Raw genomic sequence first — 20,522 nt, forward strand, 5'->3', positions numbered from 1 at the left:
GAGCAGCCGTTATCATCATCATCCCTCCCACTTGTCCCCTCCATCCTCCCCGCCTCCCTCAGCATCCTGACGTCAGGAGTGTATAATGTGCGAGGCTCAGGGTGCAACCTCACACACGCCAAATATTTTCAATTCACCAGGAGCCGCCAGCAGCCCGACAAGAGGAGAGGGGGGGAGAAGAAAAACCCCGGAGCGAGGCTGAGTGCGACAGGACCGCTGCTGCCCGCAAGGTAATAGCGGAGCCTTCATCCGCTCTAGGCACGGAAGCTTTTTGTAAATTACAAGCTGCAGGAGGGGCTGTAATTGGCTAGGAGGGGAGGGGAAATGCCCCATTCGGTACCCTCTGGAATACTGCCGTGAGAGCCAGAGGTGTAGAGTGACTCATCCTGGGAGATTGAGGAGAAGGTGTCAAATTAAATGTGAATTAACTTTCCCCTCCTATTTCTCTCTCTCTCCTCTTCCCCTCCCCTCCCTTAAAACCAAAACCCTTTGGCATCAGCCGGAGTATTGTGTGTGTGATCTATTTTTTGTGTGCTGTGGGTGAATAGCTGTAGTTTTGCCATCGAAGGCTGGGATCAGCTGGGCTACGTCTCGTATCTACTCTGTCATTTTCGGGGCGGGGGGGGGGGAATGCGATTGGTTAAAACCTCTCCTTAATGATCTTTGAAAGAGGGTAGCTTTTTTTTTTTTTGACTGACTGACCGAAATTGTTTCCTGCAAACAGCAATTCCAGTCTCCAAAGGAGGAAGGAAGAGGGTGTATGGAAACATTAGCTTGAGGTATTAAAACAGCCACTCTTCCCATTAAAAAACAAGCTGGGTATCTTTTTTTATTATTATGCATATATATATTTATTTATTTATTTATTTAAATATAGACTCCATGATGGCTTCTCTTTCCAACCCCCACCTCTTTGGCACTGGTAGCTTGTTTGTTCTCTCTCCCACCACCAGCCCCCAAATCCAGTAACCTAGCACTGACTAAGAAGGCTCTTATAATCTAGCTATAAAGGTGACATTTATATTTTATCATTAATCGAGCTGGTCTGTTGTAGACGTGGCTGCTCCTCGGAGGGGTAAGTGTGATCAGCTCAAGGGAGGGGAGCTTTAAATATGTAATCCAGTAAATGGTTTATTTATTTATCTTATTGTGATTCATCTCCCTAAAGGAGCATTTAACATCTAGGACATGTAAGTGAAAGTGCATTGCTTGTGATGTGATTTAACTCTTGGTTGCAGGACACTGTAACCAACCCAGGCAGGGATAAGAGGCTTTCATTAGCATTGGGTAGAGACAGCATTTATAAAAACCTGCCAGACACCAGAGCTCTGATCTGAAGAGGAGGGAGAAAGGAAGGAAGGAAGAAAGAATAAGGGTAGTCTGTAAACCAATGCAGCAGACCTGTTTATAATAAACTATGTATTTAATCACCACATTTCCCAGATGAATATCCATTAGAATAATCACCCAGGGGAGCAGTCCAGTCCAGTTCTCAGACCGGTGACCTTAAGTGGGTGTGTATATAAGGGGGGGAAATAAAAATGTAATTTTGTTACTGAACTCTGAGGACAAACTAATTGTATGTGGGTGTAGACCTATATGGAGAGAGATCTGTCTGTCTAGACAATTTGGGTTTTGGGGGTGTTAGACCAGCTTCATGAATGGCTCCAGGCCAGAATGCTGCTTTAACTTTTCTGTGCCCAGACTTCAGAGTAACAGCCGTGTTAGTCTGTATTTGCAAAAAGAAAAGGAGTACTTGTGGCACCTAAGTACTCTAAGGTGCCACAAGTACTCCTTTTCTTTGTGCCCAGACTACCGCTCTCTCATTGCCTGAGGCCAGGGTGTGCCAAGAATGCTTTCTAGCCTGAAGGAAATACACATGGTGGTCTCCAGTCTGGCAGCATGCTCCCTTTGATGCAGTAGTTGGGGAGGGGGGATTTTCAGTGAAATGTTGCAGGTATCAGCCCCTTCTTAAAATGTATCATCTTTATTAATGATCTGGAAGAGGTGGCAAATAGCACAAGGAAACTCGCGATGGTTCTAAACTGGGAGGAGTTGCAAACACTAGCGACCTAGATAAGTGAGAGAGATGGGCAGGAAATAACTAAATGAGATTCCAGAGGAAAAATAATCTGAAAGCAGCTAGTCTATGGAATAGGAGAAGCTAGGGAAGCAGGAATAGGAGAAGCTTGGGGAGCAGGAATGCTCAAACAGACCAGGGTGAGAGTGGACAGCACATTAGACATGAATTTGTGATGGGATATAACTACCCACCAAAAAAGCTGATGCAATTTGGGGTTGGATGTGCAGAGGCGTCCAATTAGAGAGCAAGAATGTAAAACAGTCCCATTTTAGTTGTCTTTGGTGCAATCACCCCTGAAATATTGTTATCTTCTGGGCACCTCCTTACCTGAAAGCTCTTGACAAGTTGGAAGAAATACAAAGAAGAGCAACAGAGATGATTAAAGGGCTGGAGGCATTGATTCACAGGGGCAGAGTAACTGAACTAGCTATATATACCCTAGCTTGGCTGAATGATAGCTGAGGGATTTTCTTTGCTCCTATACTGAGGGGAGGGTGGGAGGGAGAAAGGGGGGTATTATCTCTTCAAAAGCATCCTTCCCATATTTGGAGGCACCCAAAGGGTGTTTAGTTAAAGGAGGTCACAGCCAGCTCCCAGATGAATGTGTCTGTATTTAAAAGAGAGATTTTTGTTTGATAAATTGTGGGCGCTTCTGATCATTGGGATGAATGGGGTGCAGGGAACTCTGGATGAAAGCTGATGTGTCTACAGCCTCTCTTGAATAATTGAACTAGGTTTTTGCATATTCTTTGGTAGAACAAGTCTTCTTTTTTTCTATGTCAGTGATGCTTGGAAATATTCCTTTTTTCTTTCTTGAAGAAGCTAAGGTAGCTGTCCCTTATGCTGCTGCAGGAGAGAGTAAAACTGCAGGGTTCAAGACTACTGCAGCGCTTTTAATGAAGTATAAGGGTTTGGTTTTTAATTAGAACACAGGCTGCTGAGCCTGGTCCCCCAAATGAGCTCAGAGTAGGAGGCCTATACGCTCGGGTCCTGGACTCAGATGGCTTTCACCTTCTCCTACTGTCCAAGCAAAGCCACGGAGCTTCTGTTCCCCTCCAAAGGGAGATGCCTGGGGCGAATGAGTCTGTCAGCAATGGGCAGGGAGCTGTACTGGAAAACCTCTTGACTTCCATCTTGCGGAGCTGCGTTGGTGCATGCAGCACTTGCCACGGGAGTGACCCTGGGCAGGTCTGTCACTCGGATCTCTGTTGCCAAGGCCGGCAGAGGTTGAAACCCTTGTGAAGGAAGCACTCTTAGTCCCACGGCAGAGGTGAGCATGGCTGTTGGGGGTGTGGAAGAGGAGCAATGCAAGGTGCTTTTCTCAACAACCCTCCTCCACCTTGCCTAATATGGATCTTACCCGTAAGAATGTGGCTGCTGGGATCCAAAGGGGAATCCTGCTGGGGAGGGGCATGAAATAGGCTTTCTCTGTGCTCCCAAGCCCCTCTGCATCTCCCTCGGGCAAGATGGGAAGAGCAAGGACTCTTCTCATCCTCTAGTGCAGGGGTTCTAAACCTTTTTCTTTCTGAGCCCCCCCACCCCAACATGCTATAAAAACTCCACGGCCCACCTGTGCCACCACTACTGGTTTTCTCCATATAAAAGCCAGAGCCAGCATTAGGGGGTAGCAAGCAGGGCAATTGCCTGGGGCCCCATGCCACAGGGGCCCCCAAACAGCTAAGTTTGGCTTCAGACTCGGGTGGTGGGGCTGATGGCCCTGAACTTCGGCCCCATGTGGTGGGGCTTTGGCTTTCTGCCCTAGGGAGTCTAACACTGGCCCTGCTTGGTGGACCCCCTGAAACCTGCTCATGGCCTCTCCCCAGGGGGCCCTGGACCCCTGGTTGAAAACCACTGCTCTAGTGCATCTTTTCCATGACTTTAATTTCCTCCATTCCTTTGGTTGTGGTGGGGTTTCAGATTAGGTTGTGGTCAGTATGACTATCCCATAGTGACCCATTGTGCTAAGGTTTCCACCCTGGCTTACTTTTGAGCAGACTATCCCATGTCTTGGGACCCTTAACGGGTCTCTGGAATTGGGGAGGGGCCCTCCTGTCTCTCTGTTTCAGGGCATGTGGATTGCTTCCTTGCAGCAGAGGTGGATTTGGAAAGGAGGGTCCCTTCCCTGCTTGTATTTGTCTTGTGGGCATCAATGAGACTGCTGTCATGAGGTGTCCTGGCATCAGTAGTGCCTGACATAAACTTGGGCACTTGAATGGTCCAGTGGGCATTAGCTTCATGGCACTGCTGTGTGAAGCTGGATGCTGCCCTGTGGATTTGGGGATATGTGGTGAATACCATCTGTAATTGCAGATGAGATGGAACGTAATCCCACCTGGCATTCTCTCCTCAGCCTTGCCAAATGCACACGCTCCTCAAGAGGAGACCCTGAGACACAATCTCTAGTGGTGGGAAGGCTGCACTAGGTGATGCCCTTTGGGCCCCATCAGTGTTGCTATTTGACTGGCAAGACACCAGGGCCAAGCTAAAGGAGGGTGGTTTCTCCAGGGCAATGGAGATGTAAGGACCCACAGATGCCATGGTCCCCCAGCATGGAAAGCAATATCTGCCAAAAACACCCCACTTACACATGGCTCTGTCCCTTCTCCATTGCCCTCCCACCTCCTGCTGGCCTGTGAGAGATAGGGATGCCAACCCTCCAGGACTGGCCTGGAGTCTCCTGGAATCAACATTGATCTCCCAGTAAGTATTGAAACCAATCAGCGAGATTTTAATAGGATATTTTAAGAAAATGACATTCCGTTGTGGGGGGGGGGGGAGGGAGGGAGGAAAATCTCCCAGAATAGTTTCAGTCAGAGTTGGCAACCCTAGTGGGAGAATAAACTTGAGTCTGAGATGTGCTCTCCAAGCACATACTCACCTAATCGAATGGTCCAATAACTTGCAGGCATAGGTGGAGGGGTAAAACTTGAGTCACCACTAAGGTGCTAATTAAGAGATAGTGCCTGAAAAGGTTGCTGTTGCCCAGATTATGAACCCCTAACTAGGGAGGGTGGAGGTGGAAGAATCCTATGGCCCCCCCGTTAGAAAAATATTGATCTGCCAGGAGATTTATGGGCTTCTTATTGTGCAGCAGCTTGATCTTGAGAGATTAGCTGTATGTAGAATGCTTTGCAGACAGAGGTGACATGGGGGGCATGTGAACCCAGATGCTCCCCCAGATTTCTGCCTTCCATTTAGCTCTTGGGGGAGACGGGTGCACCCCACCATTTGAAAACCATCTCCTGCCAGGAGCTGGTGGATTGGAAGTTGGTGGGAGCTGCGCAGGCTGTGGGAGCCAGGGCGCTGGCTGGCTGCCTGGCATCCATCCCTGCTGGACTGCTTCTGCATGGCTGGGCACTCCCCAGGTAGGGCAGGCAGCACAGCTCTGAGCTGCACCCTGATGCATTTTTGCCTATTCCCCTGAAGGAGCCCGGCCCCTGCCTGTGGAGGCAGGCTCCAATGAGATGCTCCCTGAGGAGCTTGCTCACTGCTGCCCTAATGCTCTTGACTCTGCTGCTGCTCCTTAGCCCAGAGGCAATGGGTGGGGCAGTCCCATACCCCACCCTCCAAATCTTGAAATTGTGCTCCCGCCCATCATCAAGAGCGATGTGTCATCTCTGTTTGCAGATTACGCCGGGGGGAATACTGCGCACACGCAGAATTCATGTGCCATGCAGAATTTTTCCCCCCGCATTCTGCTGGAGCAGTGCAGTAGTTCTGCCTTTCACCCACCAGGGGCTGCTGTGGCACCAGAACAGAGAGCACTCACTCCGGGCCAGTCCCAGCTGTGGACAGGGGAAAGAAGAGATTGCCTTCCTCACAGTGCTCTGCTCATGGGGCCAGGTCAGGAGGCGCGGGGTCTGCTGGGGAGTCACAGACTGGGGTCAGAAGGGCGAGTGGGGGCAGTGGTGCTGGAACAATTTGTACTCTGTGTGTGTGTGTGTGGGGGAGGCAGTGAATCAAACTGTAAACCCTGTATATGATGGAAACCTCTTCAAGCCAGGGGGTGCTTCAGCACCTATGTTCAAGCACCAAGGAGTGTGTGTGTGTGGGGTGCAACAGACTGGGGTGGGGACTGAATGGGAGTAGGGGTGCAGGGACACATGGAGCTGGGGCACTCTGGGGCTTGGGGGGGTCACATGCTGCCTGGCACTCAGGGGCTGGCAGCCGTGGGGGTGGGGCCTCTGGGCTCCGGCAGGGCCTCAGGTGGGAGGAGCAGGGCCTTGGGCGGGGGCTAGCCTCCCCGACCAGGCGGGCCACCTGCTGCCCAGATGCAGATATGCCTGACTGAACGAGAGAGGCTAGGGGTCAGCCAGCATCTGCTCAGTGGAGGCTCCCTAACAAGCCCTCCCCGTCCCCCCCAAAACCTGTTCCTTACTTCTCCCACCTACATCCAACAACCCTGTAAGTTCACACCCAGGCTCCTTCCCAGCAATTACTTGCCTCTCCCACAGCTCCTCCGTTATCCCTGACTTCCAAGCCTTTACACCGCTTCTGAGGTATGTGGGAAATATGGTTCTGTATTGGAGAAGACTTGATGTCCAGCAAAGTCTTGGCTGGGTCCATTACAGGATCCATGAGCCAGAACCACACATCCTTCTCTTTAGAAGACCTTCCGAAAGACCAACAAAAATGAACTTTAAATAAATTATTACCCAGAGTTCTGTATGAATAGGCCTAGTAGGGAATCTACTTGTCAAAAAACATTTCCTGAATCTCTTGTGTTGTCTGTATTGTTACAGATGTACTTGCTGACAGGTATTTTGAAATAAATTACCAAAATAATTGAAACTGGCATGATTTATATTGTTGTTTTGACAAATAAAATATGCAGAATTTTGCCAAATTTTAAAATACTGTGCACAGAATTTTTAATATCTTGGTGCAGAATTTCTCCAGGAGTAGCAGCTGTAAAATGCCATGGGAATGCTGAGCGCTACTTTACGTCCCATCAGCTGCTGTGGGGCTCTTTCTGTGACGGCCTCAATCTCTGCCTCCAGTGGCTCTTCCATGTTCTCACAAAATGTCCCTTCAGCCCATCCACCCAGTCCAGGGACAAGAAGCTTGCATGGGAGAGTCCTGGTTGTCATGGGTCTGCCCCACAGCCTCATGAAACAACTGAAGAATCCCAAAGAAGTGACAACACAGAGATTGAAGTGTCACATGATGAGGTGTCACAAGGAACAGGTGGGAGATGCTAATCAAAAACAGCGTTGGCTCTGCCAGCAACTTCCGGTGTTTCCTTCCCAGCTAATGCAGATATTTGTGCCTCTTGGAATGAGCTTTTTCCTCCCCAACACTTGGCTTCTCCTTCTGCCAGAACTTGCTTGTGATGTTCCTCTTGGTCAGCCACAGAAGTGGTTGTGATGTTACAGGCATTGTGTTGCATGACTGCCCTGCAGGGTTGACTGGGGGAAGGCAGAGAAGGTAGGACTTCAAGGGAGAGGAAGAGACTTGGGCGATGGGGAAGATAATCCTTTTGCTACATTTGCTCAGATATTGGCATTTGAAATTAAAGGGAAATGATGCTACAATAATCCCAAATGCCGAGCAGGCGGAATACACAGGGATTGTTTTTATATAAATGTTAAGTTTTGTCATTATATCGTGGCAGGGGTTGTGTGGCTTGAGGAGTGTGACTGCCAGTGACAATCCAACAATGTCTTAGGAGGGGAAGTGACAATTAGAACCCACAGGAGGTGGGGTTAGGCCAACAGAATATTATCTGATTTGGAGTCGGGCCAGGATCTTATTGTAAACAACCCTAATTTTGAGAAGTGCCCTGAGATCTGTAATGACTGCCCGTGACCAGAGCCCTGGCTTCTCATTCTTTGTAAAAGACTGGGGCAGAGGTAAGCAGGCTTCTGCTGTGGTCCAGTCCATTTTGGAGTCTTGTCTCTTGGGTCCCCAGTCCCTGCCTCTCTGCGTGTCAGGTGGCAGCAATCCCTGGCTGTGTCACGCAGCGGTGCGTCCGGGGGTTGACGGATACCCCTCCTTCAGCCTTCTGTGCTGTTTTGTAGCATGCTGGGTGGTGTTTCACAGAGATAGGAAGCTGTCCCTCTGCCAGAGCTGGGCTCAGTGTTGTGTGTGGGAGGGGAGGTGAACATACATAGGAAGGGTGGAGGGGCCGTCTTAGGCCACAGGATCAGACAGGAGGGAGGCAACGCTGTTCCTGGGGCACAAACCAGCCTGGGGGATCGAGACTTGGATCCAGCAAGAGCCTGGCAGAAGCAGAGGAGGTGAGAAATTGCTGCTGCGGGGGCTGATCTGAAAACCAGGGGCAGCCGGGTGGGAGGGGGGAGAGAAAGGCAGGTGTTGGCTTAAAGTCTAGGAACAAAGAGGATCATCCAGTGAGGCTTGTTTGCAGACTCCCTTAGCGATGGAGTCTCCAAGTATAAGGGTCCGATAGACAATCTGGTGGTGCCCTTTGTGAGACTCTTGGCAGGGAGAGGACAAGCCCTCAATGGGAGTGGGTCACTGGAGGGCACTGATAGTCCAAATGAGAGCTCAGGGACAGTTCTGAGGCAGGCTGGCTGCATTGAAACAAGCTGCCTAAGCTGGTTTGTGGCACAAAGTAATGAAGTGCCATTATCCAGCAATGAGAGACATGCCACTTCTTGGAGATCACTGTACGCCCCAGGAAATCCAGCTTGCTCTTCTGATCTCTCCTCCGCACCTCTTCCTGAGTCTGAGGGCAGGATCTGAGTGCGGGGGCAGAGGGAGCCCTCGGACACTGTTAGAGTTTGGATGCCAGAAGAAGGGTGGGGTGGGAGCAGTCAGTTTATTTCAGACTGATCTGAGTGATCTCCCAGTGTGGGAGATCTTGGGGCACTCAAAGCTCCTTCATTTAGTCTGACATCCCCCATGGGGCTGCTTCTTGCACTGAGGGACTCTGTGTGTGTGTGAGAGAGAGAGAGAGAGAGAGAGAGAGAGTGCAGGATACCAGGCCCTGCACCTGCCTCCAGTTAGTTCTGGTCCCTCCTGGTCCCTCCATACTGGAAGTGTGCCTGACTAGCAGAGGGTGGAGGGCGTTGTCGGGGGGGCTAGGACTTGTCTGTACGTGCACAACACGATTTCAGCCTTGATTACTGCACTGCCTTGCTTCCTGCGGGGCTTAGGGCAGGCAGGGAAGGTGCTCTGTTGGGATTGTGCCACTCGCTGCTGCACACGTCCTCCCTGTGACGTAGCCTTTTTCTGCCTCTGCTGCCCAAAGAGAAGGTCGTACGTTGCTCTGGATGGCTGAGGGGACTAATACGACACCCAGCCTGTTGCTTCTCGGCTGCTGGCTCAAGTGACCCCCGAACTGGCAGTGACTCAAAGCTGCTGGCTGTTCTATGGTCCATGTGTAATGACTTGTGGTGGGTTGGAGGGGGTGTCAGCTAATTTCCTAGCAGACAAGGGTCCTCATTATAAAGAGCCACTGTGTCTCAAGCAGGCGCTGTGCAACCTTCCTTGCGCAGCTCTGCCAATGCATTTCAATTGTGAGCTGCAGCATCCCCTGCTATTGCAGACCTGACACTGTCCTTGCATCTGCCAATATAGCTCCGTCTAGACATCTGGAAGGTGCAGATCTGTGGTGTCTAGGCACCAGAATAGGAATGAAGTGATGCAAGAAAATTAGCATAAGAGACTCCAAAGCAGAAAACTCTGTAGTGCAGGTGACTATGTCCCTTCCTGCTATTCTAGCCCTGAGGCCGTGCTCTTCCTCCACCCAGCTCTCTCAATGCACTTTGGCTAATCTGTGTTCCTTACTGAGGCTCCCCTCTAGGTCTGCCAGTGTGCTGCTGTTTTACCCCAAGCAGGGCTGGTCAGATGGTTGATCAAAGCTTTTTTGACTAAAAGAAAAGGGAGCTCAGCGAGAGGGTTCTGTTTTGGGTCCAAAGAGGGCTGGAGTAAGATATTGTGCCCTGATAGCCCCACGCCATGGGGCCTCTCATAGCTCTGCCCCTGTGGCCTCACCCCCACTTGGATTGGTGAAGGCAGGGGCGGGCCCCACTCCCTTCCCAGAGAGACAGGGGCAGCAATATGGGGCCTCTTCTTCCCCACCTTGAGAGGACAGCAGGAATTCTGTCTTTGCCCTCTGGAGAAGCTGGGGTGGCAGGCTGGGGTCCCCCTGGTACTTAACTCAGCAGCCAGGATCTACCTGCTTGGGTGAAAGGGCAGGGCCCCTTACACTCTTTCCTGTCATAACCATAATCCCTTATTGGGGTATGTTAGCAGGGTTCTTCCAGAGCTAGCTGAGAAGCTCGGGGCAGGTCACACTTCTCAGAGCCACTGTTTCAGGATGGTGGCAGACTCCAGCAGATGTCTCTAGATTGCTAAATGTGACCCAAGCATAACAAACCATAAGGGCTAGAAACTCTTATTACATCAACAGGGCAGCTTTTTTTAATCACATGACTCCAGAAACAGGGACCCTAGATGCACCTCTGTAGTGCTGCTGTCTTAATCTGGCTGTCGGGCTAAATCCACATCTGATCAGGTTTCAGAACTGGTGTGCTCTTGGGTCTCTGAATGTGTGCTGTAGCTCTTAGAATGGAGCAGGCCAGAGGAGGATGTACGGCACCATTTTGTAGCAACTGCTGCTTCCCCTAGGGGAGAAGGAAGTAGAAATAGTCCCCTCTGCCGACTGTAGGAGCCAGAGGGCTCTGGTGCAATCTTTGGAGTGACACTGCAAGAAGTTACCTAATCCTGATGTTTCATTTCAGTGGAACTAGATGACATTCTACAAACAGTCAAAAAGTCTTTTCCCCCTCCACCCACGAATGCTGTGATGTGAGCCAGACTGGTTCCAATGAGAGGAGAATGGTAGGAGGCAGGAAAGCTGGATGGGGCTGGGAGAAGTAGGTGACCAGACAGCAAGTATGAAAAATTGGGACGGGGTAGGGGGTAATAGGAGCCTATATAAGAAAAAGACCCCAAAATCAGGACTGTCCCTATAAAATTGGGACATCTGGTCACTCTCGGGAGAAGGGATAGCATCACAAATTTGTGGCCATTTGGAACTTTCTTGTCTCTCTGCTGCACACCATGACTATTCAGACTGTCCTGGGGATGATGGGGGAAGAAGGCTGATCATCCTGCTCCAAAAGCACAGCCCCCTATGTCTGAGCTAAAGGACTCTCCACAGATAGTTAGCAGTATAAGGCCTATGACACATCATCATACTCGAAGCTTAAGGCCAGAAGGGACCCTCAAGGTCAGACTAGATGCTTTGCTGTGTATCACAGGCCACCAGCACCCTCACACTACGTCTACCACTGAAATTAAACCAAAGTATTACTGACCCCACAGGAGACTGGCAGAGACCCTGTTTTTTTTCCGCCTTCCTCTGCAGCATGGGGTACAAGTCACCATTTACTCTAGTTTAAACTTGCAAGTAGAGTCTCCGTAACCTGAAGTCTTTAAATCATGATTTGAGGACTTCAGTAACTCAGCCATAGATAAGGGTCAGTCTATTACAGGAGTGGTGGGTGAGGTTCTGTGGCCTGAAATGTGCAGGAGGTCAGCCTAGATGATCATGATGGTCCCTTCTGGCCTTAAAATCTGAGAGTAGACTCTTATGTGCCAGAAGCAGAGATTAGGAGAGACGGAGGTGCACAATGTCAGGGACATGATTGTGAGGTATATACAGATAATCCTGGCAAATGACCTGCACCCACCTCTACAGAGGAAGGTGAAACCCCCACCCCCAAGACCCTGGGTCCCTGCCAAAATTCCTTCCCAACCCTGCCAAAATTCCTTCCCAACCCAGTTAGGCCCTGAGCATATGAGCCAGAACCAGCCAGCCACGCACCTGAGAGAGAATGCTTGGTACCACCTCAGAGCCCTGGGCTGGCTCCACCCATCCAACGTCTCATCTCCAGTGGTGACCATCCCTGATGCTTCAGAGGAAGGCGATTAAAATAAAACCCTCACAGAATACATTGTATGGTGTGTGTGTGTGGGGGGGGGAATCCCTTTCTGAGCCCGACAGGTGACCTGCTGACACCATGATGCATGAGCTTTAGGAACATAAGACATCAACTGGACGTGAGCCCCTGGGGCAGCTGAGCCCTCTCCCCTGCCATTACAATCAGCCCCATTTTACAACCGCACTCAGAAATTTGTCCAGCACTCTCCTAAAGCTAGTTGAGTGGTTTGCCCCCACAACTCCTATTCAGAGGCTCGCCCCTCGGGTGGTAGAAGCCTTCGTCTAATCTCGAGTCTGAATTTTGTTCATGGCAGGTTTATACCCATTTGTTCTTGTGCCATCATTGTCCATTAGCTTAAAAAGCTCTTCACCCTCCCTGGTATTTACCTTCCCCTTCCCTGGCAATGTATTTATAGTGATCAAGCATATTCCCTCTCAGCCTTCTTGCTAGACACAGCAAGCCAAGCTCTTCCAGTCTCCATTCCCCTGGTCATCCTAGTAACTCTTCCCTGCACCTGTTCCAGCTTGAATTCATCTTTCCTGAACGTGGGTGACCAGAACTGTACGCGCTATTCCACAGGAGGGCTCACCAGAGCAAGGGCATTAATACTGCTCCACCAATCAGTTCTGGTTCCACCTAGCAGAGGGCAGCGCTAGGCATTGGCACCACCCGGTTCATCACAACAGGAAGTCGGTGAAGGGGATAAAGAATTTGGAAGGGGTGGTGGGATGGCTGGGATGCCGGGGAAGGGCCATAGAATGGTCTGGGGTAGTTAGGAACGTGGCGAGGAAGCCACCAAAGGGGGCGGGAGTGATGATGAGTTGTGACCCTGCCTGCCATAGCTGTGCCGGCAAAAGCCTCTTGTGTCAGGGTGACTATAGCACAGCTTTGCCAGTACAGCAGTGCCCACGTTAGAATCCCTCTGCTGGTATGCTGGGCATAGGCCAGGCCCGCTTCCTCGAACGAGAGCAGCACGGCCTCAGTATTCAGGACCCACAGAAGCTGAGTAAAAGGTTTGGGGGGGATCACAAGTGGCAATGGCCGTTGTTCAGATGGGAAGTGGTTAAGGCATGGATACAAGGTCTGCTGGGGCAGAGCCAGGATGAATGCTGGCAGCGTTCTGGCTCAGCAACTTGCAGAGAAAACAAAACCTGTGGGAGGAGCGGGGGAGTCTGCTCCACTCGGCTTCTTTCTTCCTGAAACTGGAACTAATCTAGAAAACTTCCCCAAAGCCCTCCGCACCTTCTCTTTTCAGAGTGGAGGGGAGGGGACCCCCTTTATCCGTGCACCAAGGACTCTGTTCCTTCCTCTGGAGGCTATGCACGAGTTTGGAACCAAATTTCAAACCTCTGGGTTTCCTAGGGTGTTAAATGAGCCCAGCTGAAGGTGCTGGTGGTTTAATTGCAAATTGGGGGGGGTGGAGCTAGGCTAGCCTTTCAAAGCCTCGTTCCCCAACACACACAAACCGCACCTACTCATGAGCCCCCCCTAAGCCAGGTGGTATCTTTCTCTCACCCCTCCCCTGGACAAAAGTGACTTTTCCTTCTGGAATCTGACAGCATCATGTTCACAGCCTTTGTACAACTGCCCTGCTTCCCATGCCCACAGCATGGTGCAAGTGCTTTGGAGGATAGGATTAACATTCAAAATGATCTGGACAAACTGGAGGAATGGTCTGAAGTAAATAGGATGAAATTCAATAAGGACAAATGCAAAGTACTCCATTTAGAAAGGAACAATCAGTTGCACACATACAAAATGGGAAATGACTGCCTAGGAAGAAGTACTGTGGAAAGGGATCTGGGGGTCATAGTGGATCACAGCTAAATATGAGTCAACAGTGTAACACAGTTGCAAAAAAAGCAAACATAATTCTGGGATGTATTAGCAGGAGTGCTGTGTTGTAAGCAAGACACGAGAAGTAATTCTTCTGCTCCACTCCACTCTAATTAGGCCTCAACTGGAGTATTGTTCTGGGCACCACATTTCAGGAAGGATGTGGACAAATTGGAGACAGTCCAGAGAACAGCAACAAAAACGATTGAAGGTCTAGAAAGCATGACCTATGAGGGAAGATAGAAAAAATTGGATTTGTTTAGTCTGGAAAACAGAAGACTGAGAGGGGCCATAACAGTTTTCAAGTATGTAAAAGGCTCTTACAAGGAAGAGGAAGAAAAATTGTCCTATCCTTAGAGGTCAACCAGAACAAGAAGCAATGGGCTTAAATTGCAGCAAAGGAGGTTTAGGTTGGACATTAGGGGAAAACTTCCTAACTGTCAGAGTGGTTAAGCACTGGAATAAATTGCCCAGGGAGGTTGTGGAATCTCCATCATTGGAGATTTTTAAGAGCAGGTTGGACAAACACCTGTCAGAAATGCTCTAGATAATTAGCAGGGGACTGGACTAGATGACCTCTCGAGGTCTCTTCTAGTTCTATGATTCTATGCTGGACAGCTACTCACGTGGAGCATGTCCTGGAAATCCGCTTACCCCCACGGCATGAGGGCATGGTCACTTTTATCCTAGCTGGTGCCAGTTAAGTTCTGTTTGGGATGATTTCAGGCATGTGATCAGATAAAGCTAATACATTCTTCTCTGGCATATCCACAGTGCTGCTACCTCTGAAGGGGTCTACCGCACCAGAGACCTAGGAGTCACTCATTCGCTACTGCAGAGCAAAGGTCTTTGAGCGGGACCATGGCAGCGGTTTAAATGCAGTGCCATAGAACGGTCTGAGGTGTGAAATGAACCCCAGCTCCAACTGAAATTGCCATTGGGATTTGCCCAGGGCGCCCCTCCACTTGGGAAGTGCCGAGCACTCCCCACATGATACAGTGAATGCAGCTTAAAAACAAAACAACCCCCGAAGTGATGCATCCACCACAGCTGCCTCCTGATGACATCACATAGACACATCAAACAGAGGCAACCGAATTGCCCAACAGGATAGAAATGTACAAAAATAACCCCTCTAAATGCCTCTTGCGCCATCAGAGCGAGCACTACTGTGCAATTGGACCGAGTGCCAAAACAGTTGAGATCACACTCACATGGTGATTTCAAAATGACTAAACAACTAGCTCTCTGGGATCCTGATAATGGCTCTGATTCTGATTTCAGCTGTGGCCAGATCGCCCACAACAGTATCGGATTTCTCATTCTTAGTGTAAAGTCCGGCATCTGAGTGTTGCCTACTCTTGCAATTTAATTGCTTGTCTCTCCGAATTTGCTGTCTGTCTTAAAGCTCTGCTTTACATGAGACTTTCTAGCCTTTGTGGCAGCAGACAGAAGCTTGAGAACATGAACCCTAAAGGTTTAAAAACACAAGGCCACCCCCCCCCCCAATTTTTAAACGTCTCATATTATGCCAATCTCACGATTCCTGATCTTTTGAATGTGTGGGGTTGGCATTCCTGCATATATAGAATCACAGAACTGGAAGGGACCTCAAGAGGTCATCTAGTCTAATCCCCTGCACTCAAGGCAGGACTAAGTATTATCTAGACCAGGGGTCAGCAACCTTTCAGAAGTGGTGTGCCGAGTCTTCATTTATTCACTTTAATTTAAGGTTTCACGTGCCAGTAATACATTTCAAAGTTTTTTCGAAGGTCTCTCTCTATAAGTCTATATAGTATATAACTAAACTATTGTCGTATGTAAAGTAAACAAGGTTTCCAAATGTTTAAGAAGCCTCATTTAAACTTAAATTAAAATGCTGATCTTACGCCGCTGGCCTGCTCAGCCTGCTGCCAGCCTGGGGTTCCATTCACCTAGGCCGGCAGCAGGCTGAGCAGGGCCTGCAGCTGGGACCCCGGCTGGCAAGCCAGAACCCCAGACCGGAAGTGGGCTGAGCGGGCCGGCGGCCGGGACCCCAGACCAGCAGTGGGCTGAGCAGCTCAGCCTGCTGCCACTCAGCCCGCTGCTGGTCTGGGGTTCCTTTTGCAGGCTCCTGCCAGCCAAGGTCCCGGCTGCTGGCCCCACTCAGCCCGCTGCTGGTCTGGGGTCCTGGCCCTGCCCACGTAGAGTGGGTACCTACCTTCTCCCTGGTTCTAGCCATTCTCTTCCTCTCTCTCTCTCTGCATTGAGCTGAGGGTGGGAGTGCACTGAGCACAGGGCTGGGGGTGAAGGAGCAGGCTGGGGGTTGGGGTGTAGGGTCTGGCCAGGAGCTAGAATGAGGGAGGGGGCTCAGGGTTGGGGCTGGACGTTTGAGTGTGGAGTGCTCACCTGGGCAGCTCCCATTTGGTGTGAGGGGTGCAGGTAGGAATGTGGGGGGTGTGTGTGTGCAGGAGCTCCCGTTTGGTGCTCAGGGTGGGGGTGAGACTGTGGTGGGTGCAACAGTCAGGGCATGGGGTTGGGGGGCTGTGTATGTATGGGGGATGCAGGAGTCAGGGCAGGAGGCTGGGGGTGTGTGAGGAGGGTGCAGGAGTCAGGGTAGAGGGCTGGGGTCCTGCGGGCGGTGCAGGGGTCAGGGCAGAGAGCTGTGGGGGTGGACTAGGGTCGTGGGGGTGCTCCCAGCCCCCTGCCCAGAGCAGCTCACGAGCAGGGGGCTGGAGGGGATATGCCCTGACTCCAGCCCCCTTCCCCAAGGCCTTGTCCCCACCTCTTCTCCGTCTCCTCCCTGGAGCCGCGAGCACGCTGCGGCTCCACTTCTCCCCCTCCTGCACAAAGGCCATCAGCTGATTGGCAGCAGGGAGGGAGAGGAGGTGGGGCAGGAACCCAGCATGCTGGGAGAAGAGGCGGGGGAGGGGGGAGCTTGCCTGCCCTGCAGCAGCAGCTGGCAGGACCAGGCTTCTTCACCCTGCCCCCGCGGGGGGGGGCAGCGGAGAAGAGTGGGCTGGGCGGGCAAGATTTTTAAAGGCACGCTGCTGCCTCCTGGGGTCCCGGCTTGGGTTCGGCAGTGGGCTGAGCAGTGCCGGCGGCTGGGACCCGGCAGGCAGCAGTGTGCCGTCTTTGGCATGCGTGCCATAGGTTGCCGACCCCTGATCTAGACCATCCCTGATGCTGTTTGTTCAATCTACTCTTAAAAATCCCCAATGATGGAGATTTCACAACCTCCCTAGGCAATTTATTCCAGTGCTTAACCACTCTGACAGTTAGGAAGTTTTTCCTAATGTCCAACCTAAACCACCCTTGCTGCAATTTAAGCCCATTGCTTCTCGTCCTATCTTCAGAGGTTAAGAACAACAATTTTTCTCCCTCCTCCTTGTAACAACCTTTTGTGAACTTGAAAACTGTTATCATGTCCCCTTTCACTCTTCTGTTTCTCCAAACTAAGCAAACCAATTTTTTCAATCTTCCCTCATAGGTCATGTTTTGTAGACCTTTAATCATTTTTGTTGCTCTTCTCTGGACTTTCTCCAACTTGTCCACATCCTTCCTGAAATGTGGCACCAAGAACTGGACGCAATACTCCAGTTGAGGCCTAATCAGCATGGAGTAGAGTGGAAGAATTACTTCTTGTGTCTTGCTTACAATACTCCTGCTCATACATCCAGGAATGATGTTTGCTTGTTGACTCATATTTAGCTTGCAATCCACTATGACCTCCAGATCCCTTTCCACAGTACTGTTTCCTAGGCAGTCATTTCCTATTTTGTATATGTGCAACTGATTGTTCCTTCCTAGTGGAGTACTTTGCATTTGTCCTTTTTGAATTTCATCCTATTTACTTCAGACCATTTCTCCAGTTTGTCCAGATCATGCGTCTTTCTGAAGAGCCACCTGACATCAGCAGGCATAGAGGAGTTTAAAATCTGCATTGAAACCTTTACAGTGGGAAACTAGAGAGAGAAACTACTTCCGTCTGTGCAAGGTGGATTGAGTAACATCCGGGGAAACAAACACTGTGCTCCCAAAAAAGGGAATCAGGGTGTGGAGTCAACTCTCAATATCCACTTCTGCTCTGTGGTTCAAATCAAAATGAATTGTTAGTGTTAGCATTAGCATTATGTTATTATCTACTGCCCTGACTGAGATGGGGGGCCCAGTTGTGCTAGACGCTGTACAGCAACACAGAGTCCTTGTTCTGAAGAACTTACTTTGTAAATGGCTGAGGCAAAGGGTAGGAGGGGAAATGGAGGCACAGACAGGGAGGTGAAGTGACTTTCCTGGGGTCACGCAGTAGATCAGTGGCAGAGAGGGCAGGTCAATGTTGTATTGCCAAGTCCCAGGAAAAGCACAACTTTTCTAAAGCAATAAACTGATGCAGGTTTATTTAAAAGTTGGAATCTCTCTGGCTCAGTTAAGATGTTCTGTGCCTGGGCATGGCCAGGCAGAGCAGGGAGTCTGGTGAATAGTCACTCTGCAGCATGTTTCCCTTGGAAAAACATAGAATCACAGAAATGTAGGGCTGAAAGGGACCTTGAAAGTTCATCTAGCCCAGCGCCTTGCACTGAGGCAGGACCAAGGATCCTAGATAACCCCGACAGGTGTCTGTCCAGCCTGTTCTTAAACACCTCCAGTGATGGGGGGTTCCACAACTACATTGTGACTTTCTATTGCCTGAGTATCCTTGAGGGGCCCTTCCGGGGCTTTCCAGCATATGGAAAATGACTGGGTAAGCCCCTGATAGAAGAGGAAGGATGGTGCACGGGTACCTCATCTTACAGAACCATCACTAGATTCTGTTCTAGCTCTTTCTTTCTGGTGTGGGGAAAAATAACTTGAGACGATTAGCTTAGCAGTAGGAGATTAAGTGGGAAGGCAACGGAAATGGAGAAGTCTGTTAAAAGAAAGAGGTGGTGACAACAATGTAGTTGAAGTCAATGCCAGTTTGTGAGGCACAGCGTGAATCTGGGATGACAGAACAAAAACGGAGAGGATTCTATTCAATCGAACAGCTTCCATGGGGTTTACTTTCCTTTGGCTAATTTTGAGTTTGGCCCGTTCTACGTGCCTTGATGTTCACAAAGCTTACGGCAATGGGTTGGGAGAGAGGATAAAGGTTTGTTTCCTCCAACAGCAGATACATTTCTGAATGCTAGTATAAAAACTCTTATTTGTATTCCGGTAGCACGTAGATCCCAGCAGAGACGGGGAAGCATTGTGCCCATACTCACCTCTTGAATCCAAAATCTTGGGATTTAGAAAAAAATGGGAGAGATTTTCAAAAGTGCCAAAGAGATTTGGATGCTCAACACCCACTGAAAACCAACGGGAGTTTTGCTCCTTAGGCTAGGTCTACACCAGAAAAGGTGTGTTGGTATAGCTATGCTGGCAAACCCCCCTGGGGTGGATGCAGCTTAAATTGGCAAAGGAGTGTTTTTGCCAGTAGAGCTTATACTGGTTCCCAAAGCAAAATAAGCTACACTGATAAAAGCACTTTGTGGTGTGCTGGAATGTAATAACAGTAGAAAATGTCAGAATAACTGGCTCCAATGGAATTATTTAATCAGAGATTCATACAGCACTGCACAGGATACAGAAAGAAAACGTCTTCCCATCCCCTGTAGATACTGAAGAGAGGGTAGTTGGGCCCTTCCTCTGTACCTGCTGGAATGCTGGCAGCGTTCATTCCCAGTCTAACTCCCCAAACCTCTGTCTCTTTATAGGGTGTGAGACAAAGAATTTTTCCCTTTTTGGAGGGAAAAATACTTTCCCATGATTAGTTTCACCCTGTTCTGCTTTTGATACCTTATCTGAACTAATTACTTATGGCGTTTCTGTCATGGCTGTCCCAGGTTCCATGGCTGAGTTAAACTAAAGGGCTTTCTGATCTGGTCATTATTACTGACAGCTGTGGCAACTGGCAGTTCTTAATGAGTTTAAAGACACCTTTCAGTGGGTCATTATTTCACCCCTTACAGAAAACGTTTGCAATCACAAGTACCTCTTATTGCTCAGAGAACATAATTAGATGGCAAGCACTCCTTACCAATTACCCAGTCTTATTTATTATAACATACTTCTGTAGGTACCTTTCATTAGTTCTGAGGGGTCCCTTCCCTGGGTGTCTGGCTATATTAGTAAAGTCAGGGTAAAAGATTATACACGTTCCATTACTGAATTCAGTGTTTCCTTCACCCATTAGGTTCGATTGAAGGACAAAGTACTTTTCCGTTTCAGTAGATATAAGGCACTAAATATATTGATTCACAACATAAAAGGGACTTTGGTTAGCATATAACAATTATGAGAGTTTAACACTATAAATCATAAAGTTAATATTTACTACCAACTTTTATGCTGGTACAAACACTGCTACACTAGGCCTTTTGCTGGTATAGAAATGTCACACAAAAATCCCACCCCTGACTGAATTTACTGTACTCGCAAAAGTTTCAAGCATAGCCCTGGCCTAAATCACATCTGAAAAGTCCCACCCCATAGGTCTAACCAGTGGGAGTTACCTGTAGCTCTGTTCTATATGATGAGATTTTCAAAGCCTACTAGGGGACTTAGTTGCACAGCTCACATTAATTGCAATGGGGGTAGTGGAGCTAAATCCTCCTAAATTTTCCCTACAACTTGCCTAGTGAATTCCTCCCCAGCACATATATAGCGAATATCTGAAGGTTCCTTCAAGC

At 49.5% G+C, this 20,522-nt stretch overlaps 2 protein-coding genes across 6 annotated transcripts in view; one reads left to right on the top strand and one right to left on the bottom strand.

Moving 5' to 3' along the window:
• Window positions 1-20,522, bottom strand: part of PMM1 (phosphomannomutase 1) — a 50,873-nt gene that overhangs the window by 2,683 nt on the left and 27,668 nt on the right. For 2 of the 4 annotated variants that reach the window (XM_084645166.1, XM_084645163.1), the window contains one exon: window positions 13,704-14,060. The exons of 1 other annotated variant lie outside the window; for it this stretch is intronic. In XM_084645166.1, coding sequence (XP_084501292.1) covers window positions 13,947-14,060 — 114 coding nt within the window. In that variant the 3' untranslated portion in view covers window positions 13,704-13,946. Of the gene's footprint in view, window positions 1-10,450; window positions 10,675-13,703; window positions 14,061-20,522 lie in introns of those variants that run through there. One more of the 4 variants, XM_084645164.1, reaches the window with a different exon arrangement.
• Window positions 68-20,522, top strand: part of CSDC2 (cold shock domain containing C2) — a 29,014-nt gene continuing 8,559 nt past the window's right edge. The window contains exon 1 of one of the 2 annotated variants that reach the window (XM_084645647.1): window positions 68-230. The gene's annotated coding sequence lies outside the window, so the exon portion shown is untranslated. Of the gene's footprint in view, window positions 231-7,692; window positions 8,323-20,522 lie in introns of those variants that run through there. The other variant, XM_084645648.1, reaches the window with a different exon arrangement.

This window comes from Lepidochelys olivacea (assembly GCF_965140295.1).
Source record: "Lepidochelys olivacea isolate rLepOli2 genome assembly, chromosome: 1".
NCBI classification, from domain to species: domain Eukaryota; kingdom Metazoa; phylum Chordata; order Testudines; family Cheloniidae; genus Lepidochelys; species Lepidochelys olivacea.